Source organism: Podarcis pityusensis (assembly GCF_964106645.2).
Source record: "Podarcis pityusensis genome assembly, chromosome: 1".
Lineage (NCBI taxonomy): Eukaryota > Metazoa > Chordata > Lepidosauria > Squamata > Lacertidae > Podarcis > Podarcis pityusensis.
This window is the reverse complement of record NC_138028.1, coordinates 8,209,707-8,237,063: the sequence shown is the minus strand read 5'-3', so window position 1 is coordinate 8,237,063 and position 27,357 is coordinate 8,209,707. Positions and strand designations below refer to the sequence as shown.

At 45.9% G+C, this 27,357-nt stretch overlaps 1 protein-coding gene across 2 annotated transcripts in view; it reads right to left on the bottom strand.

Moving 5' to 3' along the window:
• The window catches only part of DAAM1 (dishevelled associated activator of morphogenesis 1), a 176,550-nt gene that overhangs the window by 22,608 nt on the left and 126,585 nt on the right, over window positions 1–27,357 (bottom strand). The window contains exons 12-17 of one of the 2 annotated variants that reach the window (XM_081015552.1): window positions 25,695–25,753; window positions 22,069–22,256; window positions 19,716–20,024; window positions 18,748–18,855; window positions 7,620–7,649; window positions 4,021–4,124 (exon numbers count right to left, since the gene is read on the bottom strand). In XM_081015552.1, coding sequence (XP_080871678.1) covers window positions 4,021–4,124; window positions 7,620–7,649; window positions 18,748–18,855; window positions 19,716–20,024; window positions 22,069–22,256; window positions 25,695–25,753 — 798 coding nt within the window. The remainder of the gene's footprint in view (window positions 1–4,020; window positions 4,125–7,619; window positions 7,650–18,747; window positions 18,856–19,715; window positions 20,025–22,068; window positions 22,257–25,694; window positions 25,754–27,357) is intronic. The other variant, XM_081015553.1, reaches the window with a different exon arrangement.

The window sequence follows — 27,357 nt, the reverse complement described above, 5'->3', positions numbered from 1 at the left end:
GCGCTTGTGCGCATGCGCGTGTGGTGAAACCCAGAAAAATACTTCTGGGTTTGCCACGTTAGCATCCTGAAGGATACGCAACCAGAGGTGTGCGTATCCAGAGGTACCACTGTATATAAAGAGGAATGGAAAAACTTTGTGGAGTATTTGGCAAATAATTGTAATCACGTGAAAACGTTAGCAGGATTAAGGTAAATTCAGCAACAGCGTAATATATAAAAAAAGGAAGATTAAAGGGAAAAGAGAACTAAATGCATATATAAGAATATGCAGGAATGGTGGGAAAATCAAAGGAACCAGGGAAGGGGAAGAAGGAAGGTCGCTAATGGCTGTTTTATTATAAAGTAAGATATGAATGAGGGGAAATGTTGATTTTAATGTGACTGTGGTTTTGGAAATTGTAATAATGAAAAGAATATAAATAAAATTCAGAAAAAGAGTACATTGGGAACTGTAGTTCAAAAGCAGCAGGAGACCTAAGTTTGGGAAACACTGGACTAAATGATTCTCAGGTCCCTTCCAAATCGACAGTTCTATGATTCTGCATGGCAGCTTTGGAGCAGTGGGAGGGAATGATTTAGTATGCAAGAGAGAAAGATGGAAAGGGGGCATCTACTAGGCATAGACTAAAGGTGAAATGGTGACAGATTCTCCATTTCATAGCTCAGTGGCAGAGCCTCTGCCTTGCAAGCGGAAGGGCCGTGGGGTTCAATCTTCAGCATCGCCAGGTACGACTGGGAGAGACCTTTACCTGAAAACCTGCTGCTACCAGTAATTGCAGGCAGCACTGAGTTAGATGGACCACAAGGTAACTTCCTATGTTTCTATATCAGTTCCCCCACTGGCCTCCTAATGAAACCTAACAGGGCAGGGATGCTTACAGAAGCACACCTGTCCTGGATGCAAGGAACAGGTATATCTAGCCCGGTCCAGGACAATTTAAGCCCCCGGACGCAGAAGCCATTAGATGGCCATGCGGCGCTTGCAGGAAGGGGGCACTGGGAGAAAATCGGAACGGCAAAAATACTCGCCTGCACGAGACGAAATCTAACATGACCTCACCGTGCAATCATTTTCCCCAGAGCAAGAGAGATAAAATATCTCGCAAGACAGAACCTCTCTCTTTGCTGCATGCCAGACAATATCTGGTTTGCTTTATGAATGTCTAGGATAAATAAGGAGACTGCTTGCATGCAGAGGTCCTCCTTCAGCTCCACAGTGCGAGGAGAAATGCAGCAAATAATGGCACTGGAATCCTAAAGCTGCGAAATGTGGCTCACAGCCTCCCAGGCAAAAGAACTGCAGGACTGTTTTGTTGACCGCAAGAGCATCCAGAGGTCAAGGTCATCCTCAAGGACAACCCCCCACCCAGGCAGGCGAGGCTTAGAGGGAGCCAATGGCGTAGGACCACCCAGTTAGCTCAAAACTGAAGGAAATATACCCAGCTCCCTGTCTACTATAAGGTGACCAGATTTTTTTTCAATGAATCTGGGGACATTTTTCAACTTCCTATTAAATAGATAGGAAGGACAGATCGTGAAGCTGAGGCTCCAAGACTTTGGCCACCTCATGAGAAGAGAAGACTCCCTGGAAAAGACCCTGATGTTGGGAAAGATGGAGGGCACAAGGAGAAGGGGATGACAGAGGACGAGATGGTTGGACAGTGTTCTGGAAGCTACCAGCATGAGTCTGACCAAACTGTGGGAGGCAGTGGAAGACAGGAGTGCCTGGCGTGCTCTGGTCCATGGGGTCATGAAGAGGCGGACATGACTAAACAACTAAACAACAACATTAAATAGATGGATTTTGTCAAGGGACTAATTTGTACATCTGGGGACTGTACCCGGGAAACGGGGACGTTCTGGTAACCTTAGTCTACTATGCTACTCACTAAGAGATTAAATTTTGTTGTGAGAATTACCTCTTCTCCTATGTAGTGAAGAATTTTAGTAGACCAGTTAGCAAAAACCCAATTGGGACGGTAGTTTTATTGCCTATGTAGCGACTGTTGTTGGATGGCCTTTGGCTACTATAATAAAGTTTGTGATGATGACTATGCCACTCGTGAGAGCCAGTGTGGTGTAGTGGTTAAGAGCGGTAGTCTCGTAATCTGGTGAACCGGGTTCGCGTCTCCACTCCTCCACATGCAGCTGTTGGGTGACCTTGGGCCCGTCACACTTTTCTGAAGTCTCTCAGCCCCACTCACTTCACAGAGTGTTTGTTGTGGGGGAGGAAGGGAAAGGCGATTGTTAGCCGCTTTGAGACTCCTTAGGGGAGTGATAAAGCGGGATATCAAATCTCCTTCATGTGCTTTTTGTGTCTGTCCCAAGAGGCAAGGGCTGCATTTATAACCACAAAGCTGCAGACCTACCCCCAAGGCACTGGCTATAAAAGTAGGTTACCAGAGTTAAACGAGAATTCATTTGGTAGTTGGGTGGTAGAGTATCTGCTTTAAACGCAGAAGGTCCAAATTTCAACCCCTGGCATTTCCAGCTACTTGGGATAGACCCCCTTCCTGAATCCCCAGAGAGCTGCTGCCAGCCAGTGTCGACACCATTAAGTTGAATGGACCGATGGTGTGATTCTGTGCAAGGCATCAAGGCAGCTGCAGTAGAGGTACAGATGGAAGTACGTAAGATGAGCCTGTTGGATCAGAACAATGGCCCATCTCGTCCTGCTTCCTGCCCTCGAAGAGGCCAACCAGATGCCATTGGGAAACCTTCGAGCAGGATTCGAACACAGGAGAACTCTCCCCACTTGCCAGCAATCAGCAATTCAGGCGATTCAGCTTATCATAAGATAAACTGAAATGATGTACATGCGTGGTTATAATTAGCAATGAGACAGGGAATGTACATCTGGCATTATTTTCTATAGTTGTATTGTGTTTGCAGGGATATGTCCTTCAAAGGCATTCTTCTTTCAACAAGACTTTTAAGTGGAGATCTTCATCCAAACTGGTACCTCCATTGGATCTGAATTTATTTTGTGTCTGCTGTTGTTTCAATCTCTCTCTCTCTGGGTAGGTTTTTTTAAAAAAATGTTTTTATATACGCTAATAGCTTCCCATCTCTCTACTCCACCTACAGACCCCTTGAAAAGTGCTGAGAGTCTTGGCGGACCACTTAATAATTGTTCTGTCCTTCATAATGTGCTTTGCTAGACGCTGTATGGCTTTTCATTGCAGTTTTACAGACATGCCACAGACCTCCTGAACGAAGCTCGCAGATGACCAGCGGTCTACAGACTCCAGCTTAGGAACTCCTGATATATGCAACTGCTATATCTGTTTCAAACAGCTGACTGCTTGTATGTGTTTTTTTTTTTATTATAACACCGTAAATCACTTCAGGATGTCTCATGGGAAGAGATCCATAAACAATATTATTTTTTCAGTGGCATGACCATGATGAATAACAAGCTGCAAACTCTCAAGTTTGCAATTGCTGCAGTTGCCCTGCAACAGAAAATCATAGCATTCTGGTGTTGGAAGTCTAACCCCTTGAAAAGAAGGAACCTTTTTGTCCAACGTGGGTCTTGAACCCACAGCCCCGAGGTTAAGAGTCTTGTGCTCTACCAACTGAGTTATCTGCACAGAAGCAACTCTGAAGCTTCCAGCACCTGGGTGGATCAGATGCAATGGTCTTCAACCATTTCAGAGAATAAACTTTAACCCAAACATGCATTTGGGACTCATTCCTTATTTTATTTTTTAAAATAATCTTTTTCTATGGTAGTAGTGCTTCTCCTGCAACCCACCAGCTGAAAACCAGCGGATCAGAGAAAACCTGATTGGATTGCTCCAAAATTTGGAACGAGATTGGCCAAATTTCTCCCTTTGGACTCAAAGGAGCTATTGCACTGTCCATGCGCTAAAACAAATTACTGTTGTGAGCAATTGCTGTATTGTTTTACGCAATTACGGTTCCAGCTACAGAAAACCATTCAGCTGAGATAGTTGCAAGATTTGCTCCACCTTAAGGCAGGGAGGTTCCAAAGGGAAAAGAATGGCAGAGGTACCTGGAGAGGAGAATATTGCAGTTCTGAGCCCTCCGCCCGTCTATAACCGAAAGCTCCTTGACTTTATGCCGCGAACTGAGGGTGTCGTCCAAAGAGTCTTCTTTCTGCAGGAAGCATGAAAAGAATCCATTAATAAGCAGATGCACACATCGACGTTTCAGAACTTCCGGCGCATGCCAGCATCCCGAACATCAATCAAGAACCTTTACTGCGGCGGACGAGAAAAACCCGGAGCCTGCAACTGAAATACAATCAGCTGTTTCATAAACCGGAATGTTCTTTTGGGAAAAGAAAGGGGGGGGGGAGAGCTATTGGTTACAAGTGTATAAATATTTATCCAGATGGAAAGATTTAAGAACCCGCAAGTGTGCGGACAGTGGGGATCATGTAAAGGCTTTCCTCGCGCACACAAATTACGATATTCTATTTGGAACTGTTTGCCTAGCAGCTGGGAAGATTGCAGAGCTCCGTTCAGGAGTTTCAAAGCCCCGTTTCGTTTTTTGAAGGGGTGGCACTGTGGTCTAAACCACTGAGCCTCTTGGGCTTGCTGAACAGAAGGTCGGCAGTTCAAATCCCCGCAACAGGGTGAGCTCCCGTTGCTCTGTCCCAGCTTCTGCCAACCTAGCAGTTCGAAAGCATACCAGCACGAGTAGATAATTAGGTACCACTGCGGTGGGAAGGTAAACAACGTTTCGGTGTGCTGTGGCTTCTGTCACGATGTTCCTTTGCGCCAAAAGCGGTTTAGTCCTGCTGGCCACATGACACAGAAAGCTGTCTGTGGACAAATGCCAGCTCCCTTGGCCTGAAAGCAAGATGAGTGCCGCAACCCCATAGTCGTCTTTGACTGGACTTAACCGTCCAGGGGTCATTTACCTTTTACCTTACAGCCCCAAGTCAGTGCCAGAGGTTTAAATCCTTGGCATCGCCAGACAAACTGGGATTGGAAAGATTCCTGCCTGAGACTATGGAGAGATGCTGCCAGCCAGAGTAGACAATATTGGCCTAGGAAGAGCAATATCACGATTCAATATACAGACGCTTCGTGTTCAAAAGGGAACCATCGCATACAAACCTATTTTATACAAAGTCAGAGCACTGGAACCTAAAAGAGCACCTCAGCTAACACCAACCAGCTTGGATCCCACAGTCGGCAGATGAAGTATTGGTGGTTGTGCCATTACTGGGCGCTGCCTACTTGGTGTTGACCCCCCACTTGACAGAGCCTTTTCAGGGATGGCTCCCAATTTGTGGAATGCGCTCCCTGGTGTGTTCTCTCTGTCTCCCTCCTTATTGACTTTTGGAAGGAATCTAAAAACTGAATTTGATGGCTGGAAAGCACATCCTGAAATCACTAAGAGAAATATCTATTTATTTATCTTATTTTTGATGTGCTTGCTGTCCTGGGCTCCTCTGGGAGGAAGGACGGGATATAAACTGAATCATTGCCATCAATAACACTTCTCCTCCTCCTCCAATACTGTCTACTCTGACTAGCAGCAGGGGGTTGGGCTAGATGGCCCTCAGGGGTCCCTTCCAACTCTACAATTCTATGATTCTAGGTCCCTGGGGGTGGGATTGAACCTGGGATTTCTTGCTGCCAAGAATGTACTCTATTTTTGCGCTGGGCCCAGCAATGGTACCCTACCATAGAATACTTTGGGGACAGATCTAGAGGACTTAGGGTGGGGAAATGAAACCTCAATTCAAAAGACAACCAACAAAACATTGGGCTGCAGGCAGAAACATTTAGGATTTTTCACCCACAGTCCCAAAAGCTGAGCAATGCAAGTGCGAGATTGGTTCGGGAAGTACACAAGGGGCTCTCTGAGACATCAGTGGCTCGTTGAAATGACAACAGCTGTCTTAAACCTTGGATGTTATACCTCGAAATGCGCAAATATGGGGAAATGCCCTGGGATTGCTGCACAAGATGAAGCGAAGTCCAGTAACCTTGCACATAAATACAAACAAGTAACATAAAATAGAGAGAGATTCGTTCTACCAACACATATGCACACACTTTCCAGCGCTTGAGTGACCTGCGGCCTCTCTGCCACAAGACACAGCATAGGCCGAGTGCGAAACACACATGTAAGGATTAGAGAATAATAATAAATAATAATAATAATAATAAATTTTTATTTATATCCCGCCCTCCCCAGCCGAAGCTGGGCTCAGGGCGGCTAACAACAATCAAAACAATCCAACATTCTAAAAACATTCATTATAAAATTGATTAAAATCAAATTAATGGCAACCATTAAGCAACATTCTGTGCAGATTGCCAGAGGAGGCGGTCAGGCTGCGCCCTGATCAAAGGCCTGGTGGAACAGCTCTGTCTTGCAGGCCCTGCGGAAAGATGTCAGGTCCTGCAGGGCCCTAGTCTCTTGTGAATAAGGAATAAGTCACTGCTGTTAAGCACAGTCATTTAATTTACTGAACCTGGGAATGCTTAAATGCATTATTGTGTTTAATTCCGGAATGCTCCCCAATAACCCTCGTGCAATTGGTTAAATCTGGTCGCATGGGAGGTATCTTATTACAGTCTTGATTTTGTTTTTTGTGTGTAAGTGACTTGACTGCAATGGCCACATCTCCGTGAACACTGAGGAAGAGACAGTGTTAGATAACTCTGGCTGAATCTACACAGATATAAAAAACTCTGCGAAAATGCTTTTTTTTAAAAGTTGTAAAATATACCGTATATGGGATTTGCCATTAGCTCATTGGCGCCATCTAGTGCCACATTTCTATAATGCACTTAAAGCACACTTAAAACGTTATATTTGCAGCTGTATAGCTGAGTCCTTTCTCTCTCAAAGCAATAGAGGAGAGGCGTGCTAATGTTTCTGTGTGAATGCATGTGACAGAAAGAAGCACGAAAGTTGATATTCTCCCAAAGAAGCAATAAGAAGAAGTCTGCTGGAGTGAGAAAGTGGAGACCTCTCAGAAGGAGCTGCATGGCCCGGCTGGATCATGAGTGGAAAGAGAGAAAGACAGAGTTTGTTTGAAAGTTTAAGGAAGAAGCTGTAAACTTCAACTAAGAAAAACTAAGCCCGTGCTTGGATAAGCATGTGAATGCAAATACTTTGCATATATTCTTCGTCAGCTGTATGTTCTGCAAGTAAAAGATTCTGAATGTTTTAACAAGTGTTCGGACATTGTTTTAATTTCAAGAAATGAGTCGGCATTGCACATGATTTGGCTTCTGAGCTGCAATTTAGCTGCTCTGCCAACAACTACTGACCATGAAGGAAAAGCCCAAATTCAGCTGTGCTGGATCTGCTGAAAAAGAGATAGATCCATTCCTCTCCAGCTACTGCAGCTCTGAGACAAGGAAGTTATTTTAATGAATTTAAAATACACCCAAGGCTACATTAACAGCCTCCTTGCAAGCAGATGCAAACAGGGTATAGGGTTTTTTTTTTTACTTCAAAGCACCAGAGCGCACCAACCTCACCTAAGCTTCTGTCCCTTTGAAATAAAACCAATAAAATTTGGGAGTCCAGCGTTTTATCGCTCAAGGGAATTCATTGGAACTCACTCGTTCAACGGAAGGTGGGGTGTTTTTTTGGGTGGGGGCCCAGAAGCACACTTACCTGTCTGGAGTTATTGTTCACAAAGAAGTCCTACAGCCAGAGCAGAAGCATGGGACAGGCGGGAAAAAAGCGAGCAGTTCAGTGGTCACAGCAAAAAATAAACAAACAAAAGGAACAACCACAAAACAAGAGAGAAGAGTCAACAGTGCAGTTGGGAAAGGGTATATTTATATAATTCAGCGGTGCTCTTTTTCACCCCCTTCTTCTCAACCCCCCACTTTGCAAAACGAAACAAGAAGCCAACAAGCCCCCACAGCTCTCTGGATAGACCAGCTGCGGTCCCGATAATGCAGACCAGGAGACATGGCAAAGTAAACGGAGATTAGCAGAAGGGGTGCACCATATCAGACAGACATGCAGAGGCAGAGACAGGCAACAGGCAAGGCAAGGCAAGGCTGCTTGTTAGGAAGACGCCGTTTCATTTCACCGGTCATGCATATTTGCACCAACGCGGGGCGGAGAATGGACCCCGCACATGGAAGGGAACAAGCAATTATTCCATCGCCCGGGGGCTTGTCAACGCCAAGAGAGATGGCCCAAGGTGGCTGCGGATTCATTATTTCATGGTGTTCGTGCTGGATGCTGGGTTGGTTCTTAGGCTACGAGGGCAGGGAGGTTGCTGCTGCCTGAAGTGATACCAGAATGGCGAGCATCACGTAGAAGCGCCATGGAAGTAGCACGCAGCCATCATGGCCAGTGGCCTCATCTGCCTAATCCCCTGCAAAAGCTGTCTTAAAAGTTGGCAGCTGCCACCGCTTCAAAAGGCAACCGACTCCATCGTGTAGCTACGTGCTGAAACCACCATGTGAGACCCTTAGGCAACCTGCCACGGTCCCCTCTGCCGCCCCAAGGGGACTCCATGGTTCATCTCACTTCAGGCGGAGCCTGCCAAGACTGCAAGCCGCATCCAATTTTGCCGTGGCCTGAATGAGAGTGGCAACCAGAATCCCCTGCTCCTGTGTCCCTGAGGATTCTGAGAGGAGGAACACGCTCTCCTTTGGTGCGGAGCGCAGGGGGACCAGAGTTGACACACGTCACAGATCACCTGGCCCCCTTTTTGCTTGGCTACCAACGCCCCCCGCCCTGTGGCCAGACGGGAGGTTTGCCATCTTTAGGAAGCACTCTGCATTCTCCTCAGTGACCTGGAGCCTGTTGACTAGAGCCAGGTCACGAGGTTCGTACGGGAAAGGAAGCGGCAGAGGTTTTCAGAATGCAGGCAATGGTTAAGGCACGAACACTGCCCCCTCACTGCGCTTTCAGAGTATTAGAAAGGAAAGGAAACTGTTATGTACTGAGTTGAATAGGATCCAAAATGCAGCAGTCTGATTGGTCCTAGAACAATAGGATCCAGAATGCAGCAGTCTGATTGGTCCTAGAACAATAGGATCCAAAATGCAGCAGTCTGATTGGTCCTAGAACAATAGGATCCAGAATGCAGCAGTCTGATTGGTCCTAGAACAACAGGATCCAGAATGAAGCAGTCTGATTGGTCCTAGAACAATAGGATCCAGAATGCAGCAGTCTGATTGGTCCACAGGAGCCACCCAATCCAGCTCCAGGTGGAAGGGAATCCGCAACCTGATTGGCCTGCAGGAGAATCCCAGAATTAGCCAATCACGTGGGGCCCATTGTGTAAATAATGTATATAAGGCAGACACTCTGGGGGAACTTCCATTCCTCCTTACCACTATGGGCTGAATAAAGAGCATGAAATCCACTCTCGACTCCGAGTATATTTCAGCAATGGGCCAGCTAGAGAAGATTAATCCTTGGCAGCCCTAATCTTTGTACATTTGGTTTTCAATCTGGCAGATAAACCAAGGTCTTGCTGACCTTGGCGGCTCTGGACGGATGAGTATGGAGACCAGATGAGCAGTTTCTCTGGTCCACTAGATACGAAAGCTGCTCACAGCTCACAAACATGATATGCCCACTTGCGCTGGCCCCATCTGGGGTGCACCTGAATTGCGGGCAGCGCAAGACATTTTCCTATCCAAGGCAGAAAACTCATATGGCTCTGTCCGCTTTCAGTGGGCATGATCCCACTGGGAAGTCCTCTTGTGCAAGTCCCACTGAAACAAACAGGAGCTGCATAAATGCACCTCTCTCCAAGCCAAATACTGTAGCGTCCTGGAAGAGCTGGCTCTTAGGAATGAGCTGCCATCTTAGATTTTCTCTGTATATGGGTCTTGGCAGCTTTCCAACCCCCCCAACGCTGAACTTTGCTGAGATATGCCAACATTTCCAAGGTTAGGTAAATATCCTTTACAGAACTGGGACGAAACAGAATGTTAGTTATTGTTAAGCCCATTATACGAGATTATAGGAGGGTAAACGAGTTTGGGTTACAAAGAGTTTTTCAAACCACCAAAATAAGTTTGGATTTTGTCCCAATACCCAGGGGATTACTTTAACAACTTGTGCGGCTGAGTAATCACTGCAGGAAAACAAAACCATGGATGGTTTTATATTGCAAGTTTACACAGCATCTCCATATTTAGAGAGGCCTGTTTTCAGTATCAGAGAACCACCATGCAGAAGTTATCTGTGTGATGATTAAGATAATAAAATAGATTTTGGGGGGATCGGGCCACTGGGCCCTTCAGGTCCAGCATCTTATTATTGCAGGGGCCACCGAGATGTCTCAAACAGAAGTCTGCCAAGCTTCCCACCGTCTCCCACGCTCTGAGTCTCAGCTTGCAAACCCTTGGAACCAGGGACCCATTTCTTAGCAAACTATACTATCGTAAGCGGAAAGTGGCCTTTAATTGCGCCATTAGCTTGAAATGCCACAGAAGATGGATGCCAGCCCTCGTCCCATTTCTCATTAGCGGATGGTTCGGGGGCAAAACACTTTGCATCCATCCGACTGGAGGGAGAAGAAAAAGGAAGGCGCTCTTCAGGAATAGCGGGTCAAAGCACGGCGGAAGAACGCTGCAAGCGCTACAGAAATGACTCATAAATTCAGTTCCACCGAGATGGCTCTATGCACACAGCTCTGCAGCCGGCAGCTTTATTGCTTTTGCAGTGTCAGAAGAGAGGATCTTCAAATATATGCATTGTGCAGGGCGGCAGCCTAATGAAAGTGAGATGCACTTGGCATCATTCAGCCCGTAAAAACTAAAAACAAAAAACCACCTTGTAATAACCAAGGAGAAACATATATGTTACTGATTCCCTCTGCCCCCATTTTCAGGCTACACTGGGTTGCTAATAATTGCACTGAAACAGAACTGTTGCTCTTTTAATATTGCACCTTCCCAAACAACTGCTATTTGCTGCGCTTGCTTTTTACTACCACGTTTTTCTGGTGGAGGAAGAGATCGTGGCAAGGTAGTTCAGCAGTGGGGAACTTGTGCCCACCCCAGGATGGTATTGGGCTTCAGCTCCCATCAGCCCCGGCCTACTTGGGAGCTGATGGGTGATAAGAGGACAAAAGAACCTGGAAGGCCGCAGGTTCGTTTCATATACACTGCAGGGCCTTTTCCGGGGTGGCCCCCAGCGTCAGGGAATCCACCTGCTTTAGTGCTGCTTAGGACATTAAAAGCAGCACAAATGACTCATGTTTTCCTCTCTGCTTCAAGGGTGAGGTTCCAAAGAGGGGCAGGAACAGATGCCCTCTCAGTACAAGGGCAGATTGCAAACAATGACTCTGAAAAGGGAGCATGTCTGAAAGTGGCCCTTATCCCAAGGCTTGCAGATTTGCCGTGCAGCTCATGTTTAATTGGCTGACAGCCAGTGTTGTTTCTTAGGGTTTCCATTTTTCCCTTTCGTTTCACTTGCGTTGCTTAATTGTGATCCCCCCCCCCCCGCCAAGGAGCACTATGAACACAAAGTTAAGCAACAGCAGAGAAGCTGCACCTGAAAGTGCTTCAGTTTGGATGGATCGTGACCACACGCTGTATACGTGGTGTTGGTGAATTGTGAGAGAAACGGATGCATTTCAGCTATGGCGTCATTGAAACCGGGCATGTTTTATTGGTCTAATGCTGCTCTGCTGTGTTTTAATATTATTTCCATCCCTTAGAACGGGTGCTGTTAAAGGTAAAGGGACCCCTGACCATTAGGTCTAGTTGTGACTGACTCTGGGGTTGTGGCGCTCATCTTGCTTTATTGGCCGAGGGAGCAGGCGTGCAGCTTCTGGGTCATGTGGCCAGCATGACTAAGCTGCTTCTGGCAAACCAGAGCAGCGCACGGAAACGCCGTTTACCTTCCCGCCAGAGTGGTACCTATTTATCTACTTGCACTTTGAGGTGCTTTCGAACTGCTAGGTTGGCAGGAGCAGGGACCGAGCAATGGGAGCTCACCCTGTTGCGGGGATTCGAACCGCCGACCTTCTGATCAGCAAGTCCTAGGCTCTGTGGTTTAACCCACAGCTTACATAAATGAAGAACATTATAAGTTCTGATAAGAACAGTTTAATGGAATCACATGGCTGAGGCTTATTGTTTTTGTTTAGATAAGGTATTTTGTGGATTTTTATTTTTATTTCATTCTGTGAACTGCCCTGAGACTTGCAGGTATAGGGCGGTATATAAATTCAATGAGTAAATAAATAATAGTAATAATAGTAATAGTAATAATAATACTAATAATAATAATAATAATTTTAAAAATCCCTAATGACGCACGGCCAGGAATGTTAATGCCTTTCAAGTTCAAAAGCTATATGGAAGAGGCTGTTCTTTCATTCCCTCTTGCTATGAGGACAGATTTTTGTGGACAGAAAGTGGCTTGGGGCCAAACCTCCCTGCCCGCCTCTAGCCCTGTAAATAAGCAAGCATGGATTTATTTGTTATTACAAGTGCAATAGCCCTTTTCTGATGTTCATGGCAATCTTCCCTATGCAAATATTTACAAATTCAGGGGGGAAAGGACTTGATTCACCCCAGTTCTGGCTCAGGTGCAAAGGCAAAATGAGACCCACTCCGAAGTGATTTGCAGGGGGCTGGCCACCTACCAGAAGTGCGTAAGCAAAGGGCCCCAGTCATTTATTTAAAAGATCTATATCCTTCCTCCCGGAGATGATCTTTACGAAGACCACTGGCAAAATACAAATATAAAAATAAAAAATAAACTACAAAGTAATAAGAATAAAAATGTGCCCCCAGTCACCGAGACCATTCCATTATCCAGCCTCCCAAAATTTCAACACCTCTTGCGATGGTTTGACCGCTTTCCATTTTAACAGTACAAATTCTACAAAGACCTTCCATATCTCCTCAAAATCATTTCCCCTGCATATTCCCCGCCTTACCTAACTAGCACATGTTAATTTATCATTCGTAGCTATATCCCACACCCATCCCCAACACAGCACTGAAAATCCTCTACTCAGAGGCAGCTGCCTCGTCGCACTTTGGCGCTGTTTCTGAGTCCACTAATACCGCACATTTGCATTCCTCCTCTTTGCCAGAATTCTTAGATTACCAGGAGAATAAAGAGAGCCTAGTTATACGTCTACGGATCCACCTAGATTTGGATGTCAAGACGCTGGTGCCAAATATTTTGACTGCAGAGGCAACAGAAAGCACTTTTCTTAAAGGTTGCTTTCTGTTGCAGTAGTCGGTGAGTCATTAGAAGTTGAAACACACTCTCTTCTCCACCCCGCCTCACCTGGGTGTATGTGTGCTTAAATCATGACAATGTGCTATAAATATTTCAAGTCGAAATTGTTGGGGGAATTTAAGCAATCAAAGCAACCCAGGGCATTAGAATTCAGCTCAGGGACTGGAATGCTGCCAGAGTCCGCTGGAAGTAAGAGCTTCTTGAACAATAAAACTGAGCTGCGTAAAAGCACAGCAGGAGGAAGGGGTGGGATGCTTCAGACATGATCAAGGGAAGTCAAAGAACTGCTCTGTTCTGCCTTGGTCGGACCACACCTGGAGTCCTGTGTCCAGTTCTGGGCACCACAATTTAAGAAGGATATTGACAAGCTAGAAGGTGTGAAGAGGAGGGTGACCAAAATGATCAAGAGGCTGGAAACCAAGCCATATGAGGAACAGTTGAAGGATCTAGGTATGTTATCCTGGATAAGAGGAGACTTGAGATATGAGAGCCACCTTCAAATATCACATAGAACAGTGATGGCCAAACTTGCCCCTCCAGCTGTTTTGGGACTACAATTCCTACCATCCCTGACCGCTGGTCCTGTTAGCTAGGGATGATGGGAGTTGTAGTCCAAAAACAGCTGGAGGGGCAAGTTTGGCCATCACTGACATAGAAGATGGAGCAACCTTGTTTTCTCCTGCGCTAGAGGCTAGGACTCCAAACAATGGCTTCAAGTTACAAAAAAAAGGAGATTCTATCAGGAAAAACTTTCTGACAGTAAGAGCTGTCTGACAGTAGAACAATCTCACTTGGAAGGTGGTGGGCTCTCCTTCCTTGGAGGTTTTTAAGCAGAGGTTGGATGGACACATGTCATGGATGCTTTAGTGGAGATTCCTGCATTGCTGGGGGTTGGACTAGATGTCACTCGGGGTCCCTTCCAACTCCACAATTTTACAATCCTAGGACCAGTATCCCCCTATCCTTCTGGTGTCTGTAGGCAATATGGGACAGCAGGGGTCATTTTGTACCCCATTAGATTAATACTGAGGGCGGGGGGAGAACCCCAAAAACAAATATCAACAGATTCTGTGGTGCGAGGGTTTTTGTTCTTTGCTCAAGGTGATTTTCATTTGCAGAATGAAAACTGGTAATGGCAAGAAGAAGAAGAGGAGGAGTTTGGATTTGATATCCTGCTTTATCACTACCCTAAGGAGTCTCAGAGCGGCTAACATTCTCCTTTTCCTTCCTCTTCCACCACAAACACTCTGTGAGGTGAGTGGGGCTGAGAGACTTCAGAGAAGTGTGACTGGCCCAAGGTCACCCAGCAGCTGCATGTGGAGGAGCGGAGACGCAAACCCGGTTCCCCAGATTACGAGTCTACCGCTCTTAACCACTACACCACACTGGCTGAAATTTGGGGACAGGAGACAATAAATTAGGAGACCCACATTGCACACCTGCTTCTGTGCTAAATATATTTCAACCCACCTTCTTGGAAGCTGCCAAGTATAAAGGCAGCCTTGTACCTGCACTTTACCTTTTGCCAAACACTCCTCAACGGCTTCATACCTGTAACCATTTCTCCATCTCCCAAGCATCAAGACCCACCTCCCTCAACCTGGCGCCTTTGAACTACAGCCCCCATCACGCCCAGACCCAGAACATCCCAAGATCACCAGGCTGGTGCAGGCTGATCAAGAGCGATGAAGACCGAAAGTTGCTCTTTTGGACTTCAGTGCTTGGTAACTCTTGACATCTGATCTTGCTCCTAAGATGGTGGGTCATCCTTCCCTAGATTAGCATCAGGAAGAGATTAAACTTGCACCTTCTAAAGAGCTTACTGGTTGACGCTGCTTCTTCCCTGAAACTGTGTCTGAGTCCTCAACCTTCAGAGCACCAAAGGATTATTTCACCAGACTAGACAAAGCTGATTATTCTTCACATAAGCATCAGTTCCTCCTCTATACTCTGCTGTCGTTTACTTACACACAGAGACACGCTTCCTTATCTAGGCTTCAGATTCAAGGAATGAAACCAGGGAACCAGGCAGAGGGCCTTCTCGGTAGTGGCGCCTGCCCTGTGGAACGCCCTCCCACCAGATGTCAAAGAGAAAAAGAACTACCAAACTTTTAGAAGACATCTAAAGGCAGCCCTGTTTAGGGAAGCTTTTAATGTTTAATAGGTTATTGTATTTTAGTGTTTTGTTGGAAGCCGCCCAGAGTGGCTGGGGGGGACCCAGCCAGATGGGTGGGGTATAAATAATAATATATTATTATTATTATTATTATTATTATTATTATTAACCCTCTCTTCAAAACTGGGCTGGGGAGCCTGTGGCCCTTGAGATACTGCTGGACTACAACTCCCATCGGGACACGGGTGGCGCTGTGGGTTAAACCACAGAGCCTAGGACTTGCCAATCAGAAGGTCGGCGGTTCGAATCCCCGTGACGGGGTGAGCTCCCGTTGCTCGGTCCCTGCTCCTGCCAACCTAGCAGTTTGAAAGCACCTCAAAGTGCAAGTAGATAAATAGGTATTGCTCCGGCGGGAAGGTAAACGGCGTTTCTGTGCACTGCTCTGGTTCGCCAGAAGCAGCTTAGTCATGCTGGCCACATGACCCGGAAGCTGTACGCTGGCTCCCTCGGCCAATAAAGCGAGATGAGTGGCGCAACCCCAGAGTCAGCCACGACTGGACCTAATGATCAGGGGTCCCTTTACCTTAACCTTTACAACTCCCATCATTCCCAGAGCCTTTGGACATACTGGCTGCAGAGGCTCATGGGAGCTGCTGTCTAGCAACACCCGGAGATCCACAAATGCCCTACCTTGGATTTAAAAGAAATCCAAACCAACAGTCTGTGCACATGGATTCCTAAGCAAGGAAACAAAACAAGCAAGCAGGTAGCAAACCAGTATAGAGTGCAAGTCAACCTGCAAATGCAAACCCGAGAGAAAATCTATACAGCTTTCTGTAGCGTGCTGCGGATATTTCGCCTATTTTTTAAAGCATTTGTGTGTGCTTATATGACAGGCGGATGCACACGACTTTTCCTTTTTTAGGTGAGCATTTTGACTGCACAGGAAAAACGCAGGTGTATCGAAGCAAAGCCGCTTGTGTTACTGGGTTGGTCCCTGCAAACACGGCTGCTTGAGGTCCAGTTCAGACTTCACGTGAGAAATCAGCACTGCGACGTATCAAATGGAGACACCGGTTTGCAAACACTGCGTTGGGAGAGGCACGCAGCAAAGGATCTCTAAGGAGCTTTGATCTTTCACAGCTCCCTGTCGCAGCACCCTCCTGTGTTTACAAGCTGGCGACAACGGTGTACACAGAGACCTACTTGCGACGCAGTGTGCATTGCCCAGGTGTGTCCTTAAGGAGAATATAAATAGCCTTCTGCACAGCTATTAGGATTAGTCTTCAATAGGAAACAGAAGAAGTGCTCTTCCCTTTGGCTGCCTGAGAATGTGAGAGAAGAGCCCTGGGGACAGTCGCTGGGGACACTTGCATTGGGAAAAAAGAAAGCATTTCCTTGTCAGAAGTGTACAGACCCACATGGCAGCTTCCTTACCTATTTTGCTTGATGCATTGACACGAAACACATGTTTGCACAATTACCACGTCTACACAAGACTGTGTGTGTGTGGTTTGTCCAGCGTGAAAGTGCTTTATATGTAGCAAAATGTGCGAGAGGGTGCATTTGGAGATGTGGATTTCACGAACTGTGTCTGTGGGATGTATACATTCAGAGCAGGAGAGGGGGCTTAGATGCCTACAACTGGGAAATTTGGTGACTGTGGGCAGGTTGAGATGGCAGAGGAGTCTCTGCTCATTCTTGACTTCCTGGTTTAATCAGCAACTCCTTTGCAGAATGATTCTTGGGTGCAGAGCTGTTCGACAGTGGAACGGGCTCCCTCGGGAGGTGGTGGACTCTCCTTCCTTGGAGCTTTCTAAGCAGAGGTTGGATGACCATCTGTCATGGATACTTGTTCCAAGTACAATTCAAAGTGTTGGTGCTGACCTTTAAAGCGCTGAACGGGCTCGGTCCAATATACCTGAAGCAGCGTCTCCACCCCCATTGTTCAGCCCAGACACTGAGGTCCAGCGCCGAGGGCCTTCTGGCGGTTCCCTCATTGTGAGAAGTGAGGTTACAGGGAACCAGGCAGAGGGCCTTCTCAGCAGTGGCGCCCGCCCTGTGGAACGCCCTCCCATCAGATGTCAATTTTTAAAAGACATCTGAAGGCAGCCCTGTTTAGGGAAGTTTTTAATATTTAATGCTGTATTGTTTTTAACACTCGATTAGGAGCCGCCCAGAGTGGCTGGGGAAACTCAGCCAGATGGGCGGGTGTAATGGTTCTAAAGGGTTGCTCGTGCGTAAGCAGGTGCCTATCTCCCTGGCTGGGTGCAAACACCTAGCTGGGCTGCCAAAGTGAACCTTTTCTGTCCGGACAGCCACTCACCCGTGGCTGACTCAATCGCTGGCAGAATCCGTCAGTGGGCGTTTCTTAAACTTATTCCAGCAAAGAAGTTCTTTGACGCTTAGTCTCCGCCTACCCTCTCTGCGCGAAAGCCTTCTGCGCAGGGAGGGCGTGGGCAACGGAGGACCCCTACTCTCCCCGCTGGTCCCAGGCAAGGAGTCATGGGACCGCCTCGCCACTTCCCCCATCTGCCCCCCTTCTCCACTGGTGCTACGCTGATTCTCTTCCCCAGAAGATGGGCTGCTCCTCCCGAACCCTGGACGCTCTCTGGAATCCCTCTGGCTTTTGCGCTCCCCCTCCAGTACTGATGGCAGTTCCCTGACAGTGGGGTATAAATAATAAATTATATTATATATATATTCTATTATAACTTAGTCATTGTGGCTGGTATCCACTGAATAGTCTCGTCCTCCATGCCTTTGCCCAATCCTCTTTTAAAGCCACCCAAAATGGTGGGCATCACTACTTCCTGAAGCAAGTTCCACAGTTTAACTATGCATCGTGTGAAGAAATGCTTTCTTTTATCTGCCGTGAATCTTCCAACATTCACCTTCTATGCTTGGGCCCAGTGTTCTCCTCTTTCTCTACACAAGACATAATTTTAGACAACACGATCAAATCTCTTCTTGTTTTCCTTTTCTATAAAGTAGAACGCACCAAACAACTTACATTGCGAACAGTTCAGAGAAATTACAAACGGCTAAGAGAATAAAGTTGTCATTCAGATACGCAACTGAAAACGTATTCTTGAAATTGGGGGTGCGCAGGATGATTCCCATGCAGTTAAATCTGTGGTTAGTTTTTAGCCATTCCCAACAATGTTGTTACTCGTCACTTGAGCACAGCATGCATTGCCTCTCAAAATGCTGTCACACGGCCCACACTTCTCCCAAGACCTCCCCTGTCAGGCTAAGCGCCCACCATCAAAATCACCAACACGGACATGCCCAGAGGCGTTCAGTTGACAGGACGAATTAAAATGGTGTTACACAAGTAAATGAAGGATGGTAAAAATAAAAGCCAAAACGTTGCATTCCAATGATCACCCGACGGAGGCGGTTTTGGACCATCTTACAAAACACACGTTGGCAGTACTCTACCTGCTGCCTTTGGTAAGCAGAGAAGGTCCTCTCAAGGTCTTCGAGATCTAGCACCTTGAACACCTTTGCGTCATCAATGCCAGCCCATACGGTGCCTTCCAGCTTGTTCTGGGAAGAAGGGAAGAGGATGGGGTAAGCACCACTTATCCCACACAAGCCGCCATTTTGTAAACTGAAACCATACGCTATAAACTTGTGGACTATGCAGAAGTGGCGAAACTTACCGGAAGAATAAGAAATCAAGATAACAAACTTTTTATAAAAGAAGGGAAATGGTCTATTGCATATTTACGGACAAACTGTAAACAGATAAAAACACTGGCAGGATTATTGTAATAACCTGCAGCTACATAAGAGTAAATATTTAAAGAAGATAAATAAATGAGTAAGTTAAGCTAATTTGGATATGCAGAAGATGTTAAAAATAAATTTAAGGAACCGCAGAAAGAGGGGGAAGGACGCCAAGTTTTAAAATGTCAAAATGATTGTAAAATCAATGAAATGTATATATCTGAAAAGTATAAATATTTTATATTTTTTTTAAAAAAGAAACCATATGCTATGGGAACAGAGTCCCTTGTCAAGGTCACCTTTGCTTTAACACACAAATTTGGGTGGATTTGCCAGAGAGGGATAAAATGTCAAGTGACCTCTCTCTCTCTCCAGAATAGTCCATTTAGTCCAGAATTCTGCTTCAAGCAGAAGATAGCAGGATGTCATAGGGAAGATGGTGGCCCCAAAGCCCAACTAGTCCAGCATCCTATTCTCACAATGGCTGCCAAGATCCCTGTGGGAAGCCTTCAAGATGGACCACAGCTTCCACCAGCCCCAACCAACACGGCCGTGCATGGCTAGGGCCGACTGAAACACCTGGAGGCCACCAGCCAAACGACAAGTTGACGATGGCCACAAAGGAGGACCGCACAGCCAGAAGCACTGATTCACACACCATGGAAGAAGTTCCTTACCTCAGGCAACTTGGACCAGTTGAAGGACTTGAGAGCGTTTGTGGGCTGCGGGATGTTTTTCCTCTTGAGCCCTGATCCCAAGGGTGCTCCCGGGGCTGGGGTGAGGCCGCCAAGTGGAGGTGGCCCTGGTGGAGGAGGCGGTCCACCGGGAGGCGGTGGCGGCGGAGGCGGTGGTGGGAGGACCCCGCCAGGAGGTGGTGGTGGCGGAGGGACCGGGAGAAGAGAACCTATGGAAGCTGTTGGTAAGGGGCCCCCAGGAGCACCTGGTGGCAGAGGGGGCCCCCCTGGGACAGGAGCGCATATTGCTCTCTGGAAGAAAAAGAGGAGAGAGAGAACATACGGTCACTGCAAGGAACCTGAAAAATATACAGTCATACCTCGGGTTACAGACGCTTGCCGTTGCATTTTTTTGGGTTAGGCACCCGCTGAAACCTGGAAGTACCAGAACGGGTTACTTCCAGGTTTCAGGGGTCACGCCTGTGCAAAAGCGCTAAATCGTGCTTTGTGCATGTGTAGAAGAGCTGACTCGCAACCTGAGCGTGTGCAGACGCGCCACTGCGGGTTGCGAACGTGCATCCCGCACGGATCACGTTCGCAACCTGAGCGTCCACTGTATAAGGAAGTTAGATGGCATTCAGCCTACCAGTGATGGATCCAAAAGACAAATTGCCAGGGAAATTGAAAATGAAGAAGAGAAGCAAGGTTTGACATAGAGAAAGTGAGGAATCTCCACCTTGCATTTGGAATGTGAGGGATAGCAGCAGCAGGGAAAGGAAAGTGGGGAAGAGGTTCCTCAAGCCCAAGGGTGAAGAAGCTATGGTTCTCTAGATGTTGCTGGATTACAACTCCTTGATCATGCCAGGAGGAGTTGATGGGAGTTGACAATCCTACAGAATCTGGAAGGCACTGTGTTGCCTACCCCTGCCCTAGCTTAGCTCCTTCCCCCATAATGTCTAATTTATCCCAAAATTGCAAGGAGTGCAGAAAACTAGTTTAGAAAATCATGCTGGGGCTGTCAAAGATGCTGTGAGAAAACTCTTCTGTTTTAACAGAGGACATCTCCGGTGGCTTTCCTTCACTACTGGATAACCTTAGCTTCTCTGTCCATATAGAGCATGGCTCCTGGGATTGATGGCACAGCACCCAGAGGCAAACTTGGGTCCCAGAACCTTGGCTGACTGCTGGTGTGAGCCTGTCCTCACTGAAGTCAAGAGGCAAGGGTCCATGCTATAGGAAGTCTCCTTCACCACTAGGATCCCATAGCAAAATAATACACTGCTCCACAATCAGTTGATATTCCTGAAATATACTGGATGCCCAACGACACCAAGGAATTACCACCTTCTCCTTCACAGAAGTGTTCAACTTTGGGCCCCTAGATGTTGTTGGACTACAACTCCCATCATCCCCAGGCAGCTTAGCCAATGCTAAGGGTTGGCGAGAGTTGTCAACATCTGAGGACTCAAAGTTGAAGAACGCTGCAAAGCTTAGAGCAGCTTATATTGTGCTCTTTGTTGACTCTCATCAAAATCCACCCATGCTTATCTTCAGCAACTCTATAGAACTGGGTGATCCCGGACTATTCAAGGTAGTGCTGCCATCTTAAATTCTCCTCTGAGAAAGCAAGATCTTAGCTGGAGTCTCACTCAGGCAAAGATACGAGCACCTGACTTTGGCCTCTTTCTCCTCTCAGTGACGAGAAAGGTCTTTGACCTTTCTGTATCAAGTTCTGTAGCTGAACCTTTTCTTTCATAAAACCAGTCTTATAGGTTCAGGGGGTCAGTCTAGATAATGTCCACAGGTGGTCCTGTATCTGTGAGGTTAGCATTTACAAGAGGAAACATGCTAAACCAGTCAAACCAGTTTCTTTGTTAAGGTAATGCCCGTAGCCGCTCAGCTACCCACCACCGACATCTTAAAGAGTGAGCTCTGTTGCCATAGAGGCAAATGGGCGGGTCTCTTCCTGCCTCACCTGGCTAGATGCCAGGACATCCTAGGATGGGGAACAATAGGTGAAGGGATCTGTGCATCTATGAGTTGGGCTGATGCTGGAGACACAGAGGCTTGTAATGCTCTGTCCTGGACCCAAATTTCCCTGGAAACCTAACGGGGAGGCAAGATCTGCTGGCGTGTTAATGCAGTGAACCCCTCCCTCCTATGCTCAGGTTGTGTATATGTGTAAATGAAACCATATACCCTAAAGACACCACAGTCTCCATTGACCTTCGGTCCAAGGAAACTGAACCCAGGGGAAACATGGGAACCTCTGGAGTCTTGCTGCTCGGAGACTGGGATTGTGTGCGACACTAGCTAATGGCGAGATCTGGCCCAATCCCACGTTAGATGGCCTCACCCTGCTCAGTTCGTGGATCTGCGCCGTGAGGTCTGCCACTTGCTGCTTGACTTGTTTATGCTCCGACAGTTCTTTTTCCAGCTTCTCCTTCATCTTATTCAAGGTCTGCATCATCTCCTCCTTCTCCTGGGTCTTGACGTCACATTCCCGCTCTTTCTTTTCCAGCTTCTGCTGGAGCTCGTGATGTTCTTTATGATAAGAAAAAGGGAGGGGAGATTAAGCTGTTTGAAAGGCCAGTATTGTCAACACTGGCTGGCAGCAGCTCTCCAGAGCTTCAGAGAGGGGGCATTCCTTTTTTTACTGATAAATTTTTATTGGTATTATACATATATACATATAAACTTATACAAAGTCCAATACTTAAATTACACATAATATATTCATTCCATAAATCATAAATACATTTATTTTAGGCTCTGCCAAGCCTTGAACTTCCTTCCACTCCTTTGGTAAGTATCAAATAGACTTTATATTCACGTATTTTATCTCTTTTACATAATAACCTTTTACTGTTAGAGTTATTCCAATCCCGCCAGTGTCGTTTAAAGTTTAGTCCCAATATATATCCAATATTTAATCCAGTTATCATGAAATTTCTGTTCATCTTGATCTCTTATTCTTCCTGTTATTCTAGCGAGCTCGGCATAATTTGTTAATTTAATCTGCCAATCACTTACATTAGGTATGGCGTCCGTTTTCCAATTTTGTGCTAACATGATTCTTGCGGCTGTTGTGGCATATAAAAATAGTACCTTATCTTCTTTTTTGATTTCTTTACCTGTCATTCCTAGCAGAAAGGCTTCGGGTTTTTTGGGAAACGTGTATTTAAAAAATTTTTTAAGCTCGTTATAAATCGATTCCCAAAAGCCTTTCACTTTGCTGCATAACCACCACATATGGTAGAAGTCACCATCTACTTCTCCACATTTCCAACATCTTTTGTTCTTTAACCTATAGATCTTAGCCAGTTTCACTGGTGTGAGGTACCACCTAAATATCATTTTCCACATATTTTCCCTTAATGCCATACATGCCGTGAACTTCATGTTAGTATTCCATAATTCTAGCCATCTCTCAAAATCGATGTTATAGCCGATGTCTATTGCCCACTTAGTCATAATGTCCTTCACCTCCTCGTCTTTTGTATACCACTCCAGTAAAATATCGTATATTCTAGACAGTATTTTGTTCTTTCCTTCAACAACTTCCACATTGAATTTGGATTTTTTATCTTCGAATCCTATTTTCTTTTTATCTTCTTTTAACAGGTCATTTACCTGGTGGTATTGCAACCACCCAGTAAATGAGTTTTTAATCTCTTCATAGGGTCTAAGTTTTATACCTTGATCCGTTTTCCTAGTCAGTTCTTCATAGGTAGGATTCTTCCCTTCCATATTAACTTTTTTGACCGTTAACACCTCTGTTGGTGAGATCCACCAGGGTGTCTTCCTTTCCAATAGGTTTTTATTTCTTTCCCATACTTGGAATATTGGCCCTCTAAAAATATGGTTTAAAAAGCCTCTATGTACTTTCACCTTTTCATACCACAGGTACGAGTGCCACCCGTACCTGTTATCGAAGCCTTCAAGATCCAAGATGTCTCTGTTTTCTAGCGTTATCCAGTCTTTCAACCACGATAAACACGCCGCCTCATAGTATAAACATAAGTCCGGAAGGGAGAAACCCCCTCTTTCTTTTTTATCTACCAGTATTTTCATTTTTATTCGCGGTCTTTTTCCCTGCCAGATGTATCTCGCCAAGGCTCTTTGCCATTCTTTACATTGCTTTAAACCTTTAAGTACCGGGATGGTTTGAAATAAAAATAACATTCTAGGCAAAACGTTCATTTTAATAACCGCTATCCTCCCCAAAAAAGATAATCTCATTCTCTCCCAGATTTCTAAGTCTTTCTTAATGTTCTTCCAGGTGACCTCATAGTTATCCTTATATAGATTGATGTTCTTAGCCGTAATCCAGACTCCAAGGTACTTCACCTTCTTTGCCGTCATAATTCCGGTTTTTTGTTCTAGGTCTACTATATCTTCTTTAGATACATTTTTAGTCAGTATTTTAGTCTTATTCTTATTGACCTTAAAGCCTGCCACAGCACCAAACTCTTCAATTTTTTGTAGGGCTTCTTTTACACTGTGCTTTGGATCTTCTAATGTTAGAGCAATGTCATCCGCAAAAGCTTTAATTTTGTGTTCCTTAGTTCCTACCCTGACTCCTTTAACCTCTGCTGTATCCCTCAGCCTCTTAGTAAGTACTTCCAATACTAAGATAAATAATAGGGGGGACAGAGGGCAGCCTTGCCTCGTCCCTTTAGAAATATCAAAAAATTCTGATGTAGTATTATTTATTATAAGTTTTGCCTTTTGCTCATGATAGATAGCCTCTATACCTTTTCTGAATCTTTCTCCCATCCCCATCCTTTTCAAATTTTCCATCAGAAAGCGCCAAGAGACATTATCGAATGCCTTCTCCGCATCGATAAATATCAAGGCCGCCTGTTTATCTATTCTAGTTTCCAGGTATTCAATAATATCTATCAAATTTCTTACGTTATCCTTTAGTTGTCTTCCTGGTAGGAAGCCCGTTTGATCTTTATGAATTCTATTTTTTAATACCCTTTTTAGTCTTTCTGCCATTATATCCGCAAACAGTTTATAATCGTTATTTAATAACGAAATCGGCCTATAGTTCTTCACCTCTAAGAGGAGAGAGGGGGCATTCCTAGCCACCTTCTGCATTCCAGAGCTGATGTTTTGCCATTGAGCCACATCCCCTCTTCAAGCTTCTGATTTCCTGCTGCTCCTGCTCCTGATTCTTTGAATTTGCTCCTTTCTTGATAAGGATTACCTCAGGAAGTTGTGAACTCTAGTTCCTCCCACCCACAAAAAGCCCACGTCTCCCTCTGAGGAATGCTCAAGGAAGGTGAAACTGTTTGTCTGTGTAGCAGATGTCTGGATTATGGCCAAAGGGAATAAACTTGTGTCAACTAACCAATTGCCTCCAACGCCACACTATAGAGGTTCTAGCTTCCGTGCTCCTCAACCCCAATGTTTATAGACCACCCCCACAAGACCCTCAAAGCTCAGGCTTACTACTTAACCTGTTCTAACTCCTATCCACATGGCTAGGAGGAATCTGGGCCTCTCGCCTCCATTATGTCACTTCCTCTCACAACCATAAAATGCAAAGATTCGCCTTAACCAGAATGAGGCCACAGCTGCATCTAGCTTAGATCCCCGGCTGAGGTTGGCACTCCAAAACTTCAAGCATATTTTTTTCTCCCACCTGAGTCCTAGCTGCCCAAGATCCTTTGAACCTGGCACCTTAAGCAAACCACTCCACTATTTCCCCCTGTGGTCCTTTCTCCTACATATGGTATGCTTCACCAAAGGCCTGGTTGTCATGGTAACCCTTCATGGATGGATGGGGAACGCAAGGCCCTGCTGATGGACTCCAGCACCCATCAGCCCCAGTCAGCATCACCAGCAGCCTTGTAAGATGGGAACTGGAGTCCACCTACACATCAGAAGGCCACTCCTTCCTCATCTTTGATCTGCTTTACCATACACCTATCCTTCTGGTTTAGGCCGGAATGTTTATTTTTCATCAGTCACCTTTTCTCATCTTTTCCGCTTGTTCTTTCCATTGCTTCACTTCATTTTCATTAACCAGCCTAGAAAGAAAACAAACCATGAAAACAATAAGCACCATATACAATAGGAAACGAGGATTAAGGAAAGCCTGAGGTTTTCACCCATATGCATTTGCTCAATTTGTCCATTTCCCTCCCACAAGAGCTTCTACAATGGCAATGTTTTGCTTCTGGGTCGCTAGGCCTAAGGTTGGGCTCACTCGGTATTGCCAGGTTATTTTCCAGGAGCATTTAAGACAGCCTTTCTCAACCTGTGGGTTCCCAGATGTTGTTGGACTACAACTCCCATCACCCCTAGCTAGCATGACCAGTGGTCGGGGATGATGGGAGTTGTAGTCCAACAACATCTGGTGACCCACAGGTTGAGAACCACTGATTTAAGAGATTAGGAGGAAATCTAGACGCTTTCTAGACACTGTCTGAACCACTACAATGCTATGAATCTTTACCAACACCACTCCTTATGGTAGGGTTGCCATATGTCTGGATTTTCCTGGACATTACCAGGATTTCAAAGGCAGAATTGAGGTCCGGGGGGGGGATTTCTGAAATCAATCCTGGATCAATCGAAAAATCGCATTTTGGCAAAAGCTTAACAATTTTGGTGTCTTCCTAAAGAAAGCTCCACAACTTTCAGAGTGTCCTGGTTTTTACTTTCTGAAATATGGCAACCCTACCTTATGGGATGAGGTTATCAGCCATGAAATGTTGGCAAACGAAAGCAGACTCTTGATAGGGAAGAAAGGTGTTTGAAAACCTTTCAAGGCGGCCATTCTCTTACAGGATTAGAAACAGGTTATGCTAAATGGATGAAGAGGGCTGGGAGCACGAAAAATAGGAATTGCCTTTTCTGAATGTAACAAGGGCCATGGGAAGTATCAATGCATTGATAACTTTTGGAATTAACTACTCAAAAAGGAGATCAGAAGACCAACCTGTCCCATCCATGTGAGGATTTCCACAAATTTGGGGAAAACCTTAGAACACATTTATGGGGTGCATAGGGGGAGAATATTCTGTCGCTCAAACAGAAATCCATGCAGGGAAAAACATTCATTTAGCTCTGTGCTAGAGTCCGCTCCAGATAAATTCATGGTTGGTCTATCACCTATGATGGCTAAAAATGGACTTTCCATGGTTCAGAACAGTAGTGGAAAGTGGTAGGGCAGGAAACAGAGAGTCCAACAGCAGGTGGCGCTAGAGGCAATGGCAGGCATGGACAACCAATGCTAGTTTTGCCTCCATCAGCCTCCCTGCAGAGGTTACAAGGGCAATACTGAGACCAAGGAAGAGGAAGTTGACAGGTAGTAGCCCCCACCCCTCAACTGGTTGTAAGGCAGAAGGCAAGAAGAAGCTTCTACTGATCCAGAGGTTGCATGCCATTTATTGCTGGTTGGTCAGGGGCAACAGTGTGGAGAGGTCTGTATTACTGACTTCATGTACAACATATGGGCATCCTGGAGCCATCTTGTTGGCAGCTATGGAGAACAGGTCTAGATGGACTTTTTGGACCCAACTCAGCAGGACTCTTCTTACCTCCTTAATTTTATACCACAGAGTCCCATGCTCTCGAAACACAGTTTGTACAGGCAGGGACCGATTTTTGCGGAGGTTACATTCCGGAT